General features: G+C 38.2%; 1 protein-coding gene across 1 annotated transcript in view; it reads left to right on the top strand.

Moving 5' to 3' along the window:
• The window catches only part of RRP15 (ribosomal RNA processing 15 homolog), a 47,513-nt gene that overhangs the window by 1,750 nt on the left and 33,641 nt on the right, over nt 1-12,122 (top strand). The window contains exon 2 of the mRNA XM_027122209.1: nt 10,485-10,759. Coding sequence (XP_026978010.1) covers nt 10,485-10,759 — 275 coding nt within the window. The remainder of the gene's footprint in view (nt 1-10,484; nt 10,760-12,122) is intronic.

The following is a 12,122-nucleotide window of genomic DNA, read 5'->3' on the forward strand; positions in this document are numbered from 1 at the left end:
CACGAACCCGTGTCCCCTGCATCGGCAGGCGGACTCAACCACTGCGCCACCAAGGGAAGCCCTCCCAATATTTTTTGAACTCAATAGACTGGTTCCTGTGGGGTTGTCAGAGAAAGAAATACTACTGCATTTGGAGCAGAATATCAGTATTGCTTACAGATTTAGGTGGAAAGTAGATTTCTCTATTTAAGTACTGGGTAATTTCAAGTTAGAGCTGTCCTGACTTCTCAGTGCATTATTGTAAATATGATTAGGTTCTAGGGTTCTTTTGCTATTATAGTTCAATTACATTTTGGGTTAAGAAGGCTTTTGGCTAATATAGAGACCTTATTATTCAATTCAGTTCAATGAACAATTGTGTTCTTCTGTATTCTGGTCACCGTCTGGGTGTTGAGGATACAAAGGGTGAGTAAATTCCTGCCCTAGAATTAGTCTTCGGGAAGATAGATATTAAACACAGGACTGTAATACAATGTATTGAGTATTATTAAGAGCTCATTATAAAGGTTATAGTTACCATGATCCTGGTCCAGTTAAAAATGGTAAGGATGGAGACAGAGAAATCCATATCCTATAGAACCCAGCCTAGGCGTTGCTTCCTTCTATCTTATACATATTACTTACAATGTACTGTATTATTATTTTATTTTAACGTGTCTCTCTCCTTTTGGATATAAGTTCAAGTGCTCGAACGATGTCTTATGTATCTTTATTTTCATAGGGCCTTCCTTACACATTTTGGTACTAAGTACGTTTTCTTGCTGAATGAATATGGATAAGTAAGGTGTCATTTCATCAAAGCCTTAGTTTTCTAAGTCTGGGGGTGGAGAGGACAGTTTTCTCAGACATAGGAAAAGCACATACAGTGGCATGCAGCTTCTTAAAACACATGGCTGGTTAGGTTGAGATGAATTGTTGGCTGTGGCTCTAGCTCTTCAGAGGAGTCACTGAGACTAGGAACAGAGGATAAAGCCAGATTGTAAAGGACCTTGTTTGCCATATGAAGGAAATAGGATTCTCTATTTGTAGGCAGTACGGAGCACTTGAGACCTTTTAAGCAAGAGGGCGGCACATCTTTATAAACATCACTGCTAACTGTATGGTGACTGCCATAGAGAGCCAGAACAATCAGGCAATTGCAAAACTCTTTCAGGGATTGCACTAGCAAAGTACAGGGAAGACAGAGAGAAGGTCCCCACTTGAAATGTGTTTCAGAAGGAAAGCATTCAATTTTCCAGATAACCAACTTCCAAATAAACTTGTAGCACCATAAATTTGGGGTGTACTATACTGTTAGAGGAATTAGGTAATAATAACAATAATATTAGCTTAGGTACTCTTCTAAGCTCCCTATGTATCACTTTAATTCTGACAACAACCGTGTGAGACAGGGTTATTATTATCCTCATTTTACTTACAAGAAACTGAGACACAGAGAGGTTTTATCTTGCTCCCCCAATGCACAAGCTGATAAACAAGTTGGTAAATGACGCGACCATTACTGAAGTTTGCTCTAGAGCCTTTACTCTGACCCCTAACTCCGCTGATACGGTTGAGGAACCAGGAGGATAGAGATGATCCAAAAAAAAAAAAGCTCTCCGGAAAGTAAAAGAGCAAGGGCATAGAATCTTAAGAAAGATTGGGTATGAGGAAACCTTGGTGTTGAGACAGACTTTTCTTCCACTCAGGGAGGTTCCATCACTAAGGGGTGTTTTTGTGGTCAGATTTCTGTAGCATTCCTTCTGCTGTTTTTAACTGTGTAGTCTTCATTCATTCCTCACTTATTCCAGCCTTCCTTCTTTTCTCCTAATATCCATGTATTATCTCTAGAAATGAATGATCACTTTTACTCAGTTGTATAAGAGGCACCTGTGTTTGTACTGCTTCTTTACTGTGACCTGCCTCAGTTTCCTCATCCCTAAAATGGAGGTGATAAGTGTCTCCTCAGGATTTTTGCAAAGGTTCAATGAGCTCATACATGTAAAGCATTTAATGTTTGGCACAAGGCACCTACTCATAAATATTTGGATTAATGATCATGACATTTTTTCTGATCTAACAAAACTGCTAGTCCCATCTCTTGACCACCCAATAAGCCTTCCAGCCCTTGAAAACCGTGATGTTTATAAGCTGGAGCTTTCTCCAGAAAAAAGATTAGAATTTCCTCTGGTAACCCTGCAAGGTAGCTGATGGCGTTTCTGTTTTACAGATGCGGAGACAGAGGCTTGGAGATACTGTTTCCATTGTGCCTCCCAATGGAAAACTGTTCAGTCCATAGTTGCAGGATGTTGTCTCTTAATTCTGTCCTTCTTACTCCATAATCTAATCATTTAGTCATGTATTTGTGGTAAAATTCAGGATTAATAATAGTGATTTTGACAACTATGGGTTGTCTATGCTTAGTTGTTCCATAGATACCTCACACTTAATATTTGCCAGGCTGGACAGGAATAAAGACACAGACCTTCAAAAAATGTCATGAAGAACCTAGGGGTAAGACAGGAATAAAGACACAGACCTAGAGAACGGACTTGAGGATATGGCGAGGGGGAAGGGTGAGCTGTGACAAAGCGAGAGAGAGGCACTACCAAAGAGGCACTACTCTCACTACCAAACGTAAGGTAGATAGCTAGTGGGAAGATAACTAGTGGGAAGCAGCCGCATAGCACAGGGAGATGAGCTCGGTGCTTTGTGACCGCCTGGAGGGGTGGGATGGGGGGTGGGGTAGGGGGGGGGGGGGGGGGGGGAGACGCAAGAGGGAAGAGATATGGGAACATATGTATATGTATAACTGATTCACTTTGTTATAAAGCAGAAACTAACACACCATTGTAAAGCAATTATACCCCAATAAAGATATTAAAATATATATATATATTTGCAAGGCTGAATTCATAATTTCATTTTCCCAAATACAGAAGCCAGTGAATGAGGAGGATGGACTATATCATTGTGAACTGGTGGTAGTCTGCATACCCAGCCTCCACGATCTGACGGCTGCTTACTCCTCAAGGCTCACACCTTGTCGACCCCCAGCTCGCTAGTGTCACAGTTTCTGAACTCCTCGTTCCGTGAACACATTTGCTCTCCTCCCTCCTAGCCATGCTTATGCTGTCCTAGTAGCTGCTATTTTTTCTTCACTTTCTCATAACCAGCTTCTCTGTGTCCTTTAGATTTCTACTTAGTTGTCTCCCTCTGCTGTTTCTTTCAGGATTTAGACTGTATCTCTTCAATAGACATAAATAATAAAGGGCCTTTTATTTAATAAATTCAGTAATGTAGGTCCTTTGGATGGGACGTTTTCCTTTGGTTTAACTCAGAATTTGCTATTTAATATAAGAAGTTGATTTTTTTTCCTCTTGTGAAATCAGATATTTCTGGAAAAAAGTGAACCATGGAAACAGCTTTTCTAGTTCAGATATTTGTGTACATGTGGCCTTGGCAGAACTATTAAGTTATCAAAAATTTATAGAGAATGGATTCTGAGAGATTATAAAGGCAGACGATTGAAGCTGACTCAGACACATGAGGAATCAGCAAATTATAGACTTATTATTAAAGTGTACCAGCTCATTTTATCAGGAAGTTGAATTAGAGACTAGAGACTTATCTTTGAATTTTAATTGGTTCATAAAAATTGATAGAGATGTGCCTTATATCAACATTTGAAAGCAACTCCCTTTAGCAAGATGCTACTTAAATTCCATAGAAAACACACAGGTATAACCCATGTGTTGTTTTAACTTTATTTTTTATCTTCTGGCTTTAACTTCTTTTGACACATTGTTTAAGAAAGGTAGAAAATTGTGCATTTATGAATGTAAACCTCTTAAGTATTATTTGTCAGACTTTGCAGAAGTTTCCTAGTTCAGTGGGGAGAGACCTTGAAAGCTTTGGTTACAGCTGTGTCTCAGAACTTGGCATAAGAAACATGGTGTAGTACTCAATATCCATTTATTATAAATTGGAAAACTCTCTTAATGTGATTTTTACACTCTTTTCTCATGTACCAGGTATTTTTAGCTGAAGTTAAAAATTAACAGAAGTTGTATGTAATATAAACTTGAATGATAGCAAAATGATTCAGGCTGAAGTTTTGGTAAATTGTAATACTCTTCAGTAGGGTTTGAAATCTGGTCATAGTAAAATTGCGGATGATCACGAATCAGAGGTATTTGAAAGGTAAAATGCCATAGTCAACATTCGAGTAACACATAAATGTCAAGCATTATAAAGGAGAGGATGCCACCCCTAAGTGAGTTAACCTGGAACTACTCAGATTTATTGAATTGATACCTTGTTGGAGGTTTAGATACAATGTATACTTGGCTCTTAAGTTTGTAGTCTAAATAAAAAACAAAGGTACACCTAGCCTTCCCAGTCAGTAAATAAAGAAGAGTATGATAACCTCTACCTCTGAGTTATCATTGACCTACTCAGATTTATGGAATTTATGCACTGTTGGAGGTTTAGACACAATACCTACTTGCTTCTTAAACTAATAGTCTTTATTAAAAAAAAAAAAAAAAAGCTCTGTAGTCAGTGAATCAACCCAAGTGAAAAAAGCCTTGGTCCAGTGCCATGAAGTGATTGACCCCTCCCTCACAGAATGTGTCCATATGCCTATAAACTAGTAGAGAGGAATGGTAATTTCATTTTTTTCTGAATTATCTGGTTACATACTTGAAAAATGGCCATATACTTCTAACACAAGACTTGATAACAATCGGTTTAGAAGATCCGAGGGGCTATCCCTTCATTTTTGATAAACTACAAAACAGTATTCAAGATGTAATAACCTAGCAGATAAATGGGCTTTTCATCAAACTGTAGCTTATAGCCTCCTTCATCGTTTAAGTTACTTAAATAGCAAAGGAGGAACATGCCTAAGAAATGAAGTATATCATAGTCCTACTTGAGTGGTTTAGCAATTTATAGGACAGACTCAGGAAACAGACTACTTCCAGGCTCTGTCTGCTCTGGCTTGCCCAGATAGCACACAGTAATCACATCCGATAGTTTGTCCTGTGGTAGAACTTTCATTTTATTTTTGGTTATTTTTATGGAAACCTGGGGTAACTTCCTTTTTTTTTTTTTTAAGAGGTAAATGCTTTTTAAAAACGTTTTCAAGTATCAGTTTTGAATATTCTAAATTAAGTACTAATGGGCAGGAAAGATCACGTGACATGATCGATCGGAACAGATGATTTAAACCTGGAGTGGGGAGCAGTAGTTTTGTAGAGCTCTGCATAGCTAGGGGCGGAATGAGAATGGGCGCAAGCAGTGGCTGTTCTGTTACCTGTGGCCTAGAGAGAAATTCCTTTTTAATTCAAGCTTTATTAAGCTATTTTGTGAATACTTTCTGCATTAGTTTAGTACACATTAGTCTGAGCTGAATCTTTGATTCAAAGCTTTGTAGTGCCTTAGAAATCAACAGCCCTATCATCCTACCTTATTAACTTTGTGACTTTGGCCATTTTTTTAAGCTTGAGAACCGTTCCCTTTGTAAATAGAATAATAGCAACTCAGAGAGTATTGTGAGGATTAAATGATAACGCATAAAAAGTGTTTTAAATAGCACCTAGCCCTAAACACATGTTTTAGAGTGCTCGGAAAGGTGTAGGATGGAGACATCGACCACTTCTGAAATAGAGTCAAAGGTGGCTTCTCACCATGAACGCCTGGTGCATGGGTTATAGACGATAGCCAAGACGGTGGGTAGAATTATAGTGGAAGGAAAATTTATTCCCCCTTCCCCGCAGTTTTTTGGCATCCTTTTTAAAGCTTTTGGGATTCCCCCCTGCTCTGGCTCCCAGGTTCTTAGTACCTTTGTCTGTCTTCTGGTTACTGTCATCTCTTTAGTGCCTGCTATGTGCCAGGGCTGTGCTAAGTGCTTTTCATGTGTTATTTAATCATCATAACAACCCAGTGAGGTAGGTACTGTTTTTATTCCCATTTTACAGAGACACAGGGATTAGGTTACCTGCCCAAGATTATCCTGGTAGGAAGTAATGGAAACAGGACATAGCGCCAAGTCTGCCTAATTTTATAATCTGAGCTCTTAACCCCTGTGCTGTAACTGATCATCTAAAGCTTCCCATTCAGCACCTCACATGTCCTGTAGATTCCAGCCACCAGTTATTTCTGCTTTGTTCCTCTCTTCTCCACAGCCACGTTGTTTGTGTCCTGTGTGTGGTGTGTAATTGACATGTAAACATTTACTATAGGCTAGGCATTCTTCAAGAACTTTGTATATATTAACTCATTTAATTATCACAAAACCCGATGAAGTAGATACTATTTTATTGCCATTTGTACAGACAAGGAAATTAAGGTTGAGAACATAAAAACCTTCAGAAAAGTTACATAGATTTCTGTCTGGAGATACGATTGAATCAGGCAGCCTGAGTTCTGTGTCTTTACTCTTTAGCCACTGCTAGCTGATCTCAGTCAAATTTTTATGAGAGTTCTGTTTGATTTAGAGTAAATTCTAAAGGTGTGAAGTAATATCAAGGTTAACCAATAGCCTTAATGCTCCCAGATGATATTTGTATTTTAAAAGAACAACCTTCTTAATCCAATAGAGAAACTTTTTTAAAAGTAAGGACTTGAGGTAGGTGGTAAGAGAAAAAAGCACTAGCAGTTTGGCCACTTACTGGAAGTACACACCTATAGTGCAGAACTTGGGGCTTGATGTATATTTTATTTCTTGTATGATAAATCAGGCCAGCTTATTTATGTAAAGCAACCAGCTTTTCATACCCAATTCTTACCGTCCAATCCCCAAATCTCCAGTTTCAGCCAGTGTGAACTTCTTGTTATTTTATAAATATCTTACCTTCTTCAACATACCCATGCTTTTGGACATGCTGGTTTCTTCTGCCTGGAATGTCAATAATAATGATGATTACAGTAATAGTTTTAATTTTAATACAGAGCATTGACTCAAATCTAGGATGTTTTTGGTTCTAGATTCAGTGATCTTGCCCCCTGCCTCTTTCAGTTGGCCTCATTGTAGAAACTTATTTCTTTGGCCTTATTCCTTCTCTTGTCATTCAAACTCTTGCTTTACTTTTAAGAAACAACTTGAAATCATCTTTGTAAAAGATACCCCTAAACAGTCACCCTTTTCTTCATTGTTTTTCTTTTAGAAGAACACTTACAAATTTTACAGATTGTAAAACCAAATTTTACAATCGGTTTTAACTAATTTATATATCCTACTAAACATCTGGCTTCTTCGAGGAGAATTTGATTTTTCATTTTCGCCTTCCTTCGTCTTCATTCACGATTCTTGGTAAATATTGAAGGACTGCGAGTCTTCTTTAAAAACTTTATCTCAGTCTTCTTTAAAAACTTTATCCCAAAGGCTAAGGTAAATAGCTCACTTTTCTGCCAGCAGCTAACCATATATCTGGGATCAGGGACAGATGGCAAGTTTGAAAGGCTGGTGGAAGTTTGGGGAAAAGGCAGCAAGAGATGGAGAAATGCCTGTGTCTACCTCATTATCTCAGAGGTCTAACCCTGCCCTGTCCAATATGATAGCCACTAGTCACTTTAAATTTGAAATAACTAAAATTAAATAAAGTTAAAAATTCAGTGACTCAGCTGTACTAGCCACATTTGAAGTACTCAGTAGGCTCTTGTGGCTGGTGGCTAGTGGGCAGCTCTGATAATAGAACATTTCCATGAATGCAGAAAGTTCTGTTGGAACCTTGAGTTATTACTTCCAATAAGCATTCTTTGTAGCCCTTCCTATTCCAGATTTTTAAAATAGAATGCAGAATTAGAGTTAATGTTTAAAATAACACACACGACTTCAAAGGAATTTTTTGCTTATCTACATCCACTTAACTTCTTTTAAATATCAGTTCATGGTCAATTCAAAAAATCTCATCCTCATAGGCTACAGTAAATTTTTAAGGACCAGTTCTATTTTCTGATTTGCATAGTGATTATTTTTGGTATCCTAGAAGTAAATCCTGTTTTTTAGTATGCTGGAAGACCTCATTACAGTGGCATTTTAAATTTATATAAAATATCATCATTTCCATCGGCAGTGAATGCGTGACTAAAAACTTCTGAGCTGGAGCTTCTTAAAAAAATAATAAAATAAAAATTATGACTTCAGTAAATTATTTTGGGATTTTTTTTTTAATTGGTGGGGTAAGTGCAGGTGATTTGAAATGGTGTTATAAAACGTCATGGATTTATTGTGTCCATCACATGCATGTTGTGGTAGTCAGGCTGGATAAGAAACACACCAAAGAAAAATAGCCAGGGTTTAGAAATGGAGAAATTGGAGTGGCTTATACAACCATAAAGCCTTTGGCTGCCTTTACAGTGTAGGTGAAACTGAAATTCGCTGCAATTTGTGTGTGAATTCATCAGGACAAAACACTAGATGTCAGTGTTGTAGTTTTGACATTTTACCAGGAGCTAGTAAAGACTTCTGCTTTTAATCACTCAGAGATTCTTCATTGACACAAACTTTTAAGCTGTTGTGCCTCTTTACATTTGGATAAATGCTTACTTAGAAGAAGTACTTTTCAAAGAATTGTTTATTTTGTTATTCGTGCCTGTCTAGTGCTGCTGACTGAGGAATAAACATATGCGATATTAACATATATGTTTTTCAGCTAAATATGTTCTCCAAACTTTGTTTCTCAACCCACTTCCCAGGGAACACTGATCCTAGGAGATGCTTCTGGGGGAAAAATAATGTGACTCTGGAATCTGGTATATAGCAGAAACTCAGATTTTCATTGAATGATAGTGCTTTCAGCTTTTGTTTGGCAAAATTTAGATACTTTTTCTTATATTGCAGGCAGTAAGATTCCTTATATCACCTTAGATTTGCATGAAGCCCAAAGATACTTCATTTTTTACTCCTGTGCTTGAGGCTCATTTTTATATGTGTATAAAATGTTTTGTTTTATATATTTTTATTTGCTTTTTTCTAATATATTACAAGTTTAGTTTCAATATGTTAAATGTTTAGTTTTCCATCCTTTTATTTCATGAATTCTCAACAATTAAAAAATAAAGGTATTGGGGCTTCCCTGGTGGTGCAGTTGTTGAGAGTCCGCCTGCCGATGAGAGGACACGGGTTCGTGCCCCGGTCCGGGAAGATCCCACATGCCGCGGAGCGGCTGGGCCCGTGAGCCATGGCCGCTGAGCCTGCGCGTCCGGAGCCTGTGCTCCGCAACGGGAGAGGCCACAACAGTGAGAGGCCCGTGGGGGAAAAAAAAAAAAAAAAAAGGTTTATGCAAAAGTAATACCAAAAAGTAAATATGATGATGACTAGCTAAAAGTCAGGTCTTTTCAGCAGTTCTCTTAATTCATGGCTTAAAGTCAAGAGTTTAGGGAGGATCACTCAGAATTGAAGAGCTGATTACACATTCAGTTCCTTTCACTTTGATCGTAGCCATAAGCTGATATAAAACTACTTTTGAAGTATTTCCTAATAGTTCCATAGGTTTCTGAAGAGCAAAGCAGAAGCTCTTCAGAAGGCTCTGGATCATATAGTTACCCGCACACTGTGCTGGCGCTTGTGTTCTTGTTGTTTAAGTACAGTGAGCTTCAGAATTTGAGACAGGCTGCAAAACTTAAAAGTACCCAGAGCTTCTTGGCAAGTTGATTTTTGAGTAAGGTCACCAACTGGATTGTTGTTTAGGCCACTCCTCTGATCCCAGCCATTTGAATCTTACATGATGACATAGTTTGCTGGTAACCTGTATATGCTTGTTTTGGTGGTTCCGTATGAGAAAATTCAACAGTATACGAATTTGTATCCTCAACCCAGAACTTGATATTTTCACTCAGTCACCCAGCAGTGCAGTCAAACCCTGGGCACGTATCACTTCATTAGATTATTTTTCAGAAATGTTGAAACACCCCAACTGATTAATGTCATATGCAGCTTCTATAAAAGGAAGTTGGTTTTTAGATTTTTCTGCACACAAATTCAGAATTTTAAACATCTGGGCCAAAGCCCTCAGAGAACCTAATCTGACTTCTCTGTGCCATGGGATCACTATACCATCTTCTTGACAGATTAAAGTTTTTGTTGTTATTTGTTTTTAAAGTAACCTTCATTAGTCATCTCAAGTAGTTTAATGACACAAAGCCTGGGGATTTGAACACACTCTGCACTGGCACCATGTCAGCGTCTGTCACCACCTTGATGACAAGACGTGGTGGGGCTGTTGGATTTTTTTCTACTCCCTGGGTCCTGGGTGCTGAAGCCACTGCGGCCTCCCCGTCCACATGGCTGGGCCAGGTCTTTGGGGGAGGATGGCAGTAGGATGGAGGGTCCTGCCATTCTCCGCTATTTCTGCAGCTGTGGGACTCGGAAAAGTCTCCCCTGGCAAGAATGGAGACTGATGGAGAACCGTTAGCCTTAGGAAGGGCCCCCGGGGTCTTACCATGGCCTTGCCAAGGTCTGCCTCTGGTTTTAAAGTTTAATTTGTTTCTACTCTTAGGTTCTGTAGGAAGCTGTGGATCGGAAAAGGATCACTTTTCCTCTGGTGAAGAAGCAGTAGAAGCTGACAATGAGGATGAAGCTGAGCCCTGTGATGATGGCAGTGAAAATGCTGTAGAAGCTAGCGTTGGAACTAATGTGGGCTGGGCAGATGCCATGGCTAAAATCCTTAACAAGAAGACTCCTAAAAGTAAACCCGCCATTCTGGTCAAAAACAAGGAGCTGGAAAAGGAAAAAGAGAAGTTAAAGCAAGAGAGACTAGAGAAAAGAAAACAGGTGTGTCCTACCAGTTGTTCTGTAGATTAGGTTGTCTAGTCTAGTTCTTATCTGCACCAGATTGTTCCCTGCAGTGTTTGTCCAATTAACATTACAGTTTGTAACTTGCATTTTACGTGAGGGTGCATAACCAAGGTTGTGTTCAGAAATCTAGTCTGAATCATTCTGTTGAGCATGTTCACTTTTTGTTCATCTAAGCAAAGCAATAGAAATGTAAACGCCAAGGAAATTTATCCTTTTAAAATCAAGTAGTTATACATGTGACAGTGACTCCTGGGTTTGAGTATCTTATTCAACTTAGCTGTCCAGATACTAACTTTATTAATTCTGAACTAATAGAATCATGTTAGTTACTTTTTGCTCAAAATCTGTTTTATGATGTCATTGTCAGGGGTTGGTTGCAGTTCTGAAAACAAACTGTTTCACTGTTGGATAAACTTGAGTTCCTGGTACCTTTTGTTAAACCACTGGTGGAAGAAGTTAGACTAGTGCCGCCTATTAATGAAAGGGAAAGGCCAAAAGTTGGACTTAAGTTTGCTGTTGTGTATTACAGAGGAGATAGAGAAACAATAATAAGGTTTTATATCCCCTTGATGAGGTATTTCTATGTCTAAAAATATTTGGTTACTGAAATAGGTATTTTTTAATGAGAGAAAAATAACTTTCTACAATCGTACTGACAATATAAAAGTACTCATTTCCAAGAGTTACGTTATAGGTAAAAATGAAAGAAAAATAGATTTCAATGACATTTATTTCCTTTTAAGTTCACCATCCCCTTATCTTGTTTCAAGATGAATGTTTTCTTTGTTCCTAATACTGGTTGGCTCTCTGTAAGAGGCTATATAAAGATGGAACTTTTCAAATGTTGCTCTTAGAAACAACCTGCTCTTTTATTAATTCGATATTCTCATTGTACTTTATTTAAGATCAGTTTTATCTCTAAATCTTACTGATAGCTTTTCAACTGAAAATTTGAATCTTTGTTTTCTATCTGGCAAAAGCTAGAAGAGGCTTTAATCCTTAATTACCTGTAGTCCTCGTGTTCCAATGAGAGAACAGCATTTTGAAGCCAACAGAAACGAGTCTGTAACTCTGCTCTAGGCCAAAGCTTTGAGTGCTAGAGATGGTACTGTCCACATAATGCTTGAAAGCACTCGTGTGGATACCAGAAACACAACACAGCAGCCACAAACACTCTGAGTGTATATTTCCGGGTAGAGGCTATGTAAATTATCATCGTTTTTTAATGTTAAATATTACTGGTTTCCAGAATATTGGCTACTTATTTCTAATCATAAGTATAAAAGTACATTTCAAAGTTAAAAAATATTTTGGGATCCTGCATGCCTGTTATCCCCTG

The sequence above is a fragment of the Aethalodelphis obliquidens genome, unplaced genomic scaffold, assembly GCF_003676395.1.
Source record: "Aethalodelphis obliquidens isolate GAN/ISIS:26980383/991018 unplaced genomic scaffold, ASM367639v1 scaffold24, whole genome shotgun sequence".
Classification (NCBI taxonomy): Eukaryota; Metazoa; Chordata; class Mammalia; order Artiodactyla; family Delphinidae; genus Aethalodelphis; species Aethalodelphis obliquidens.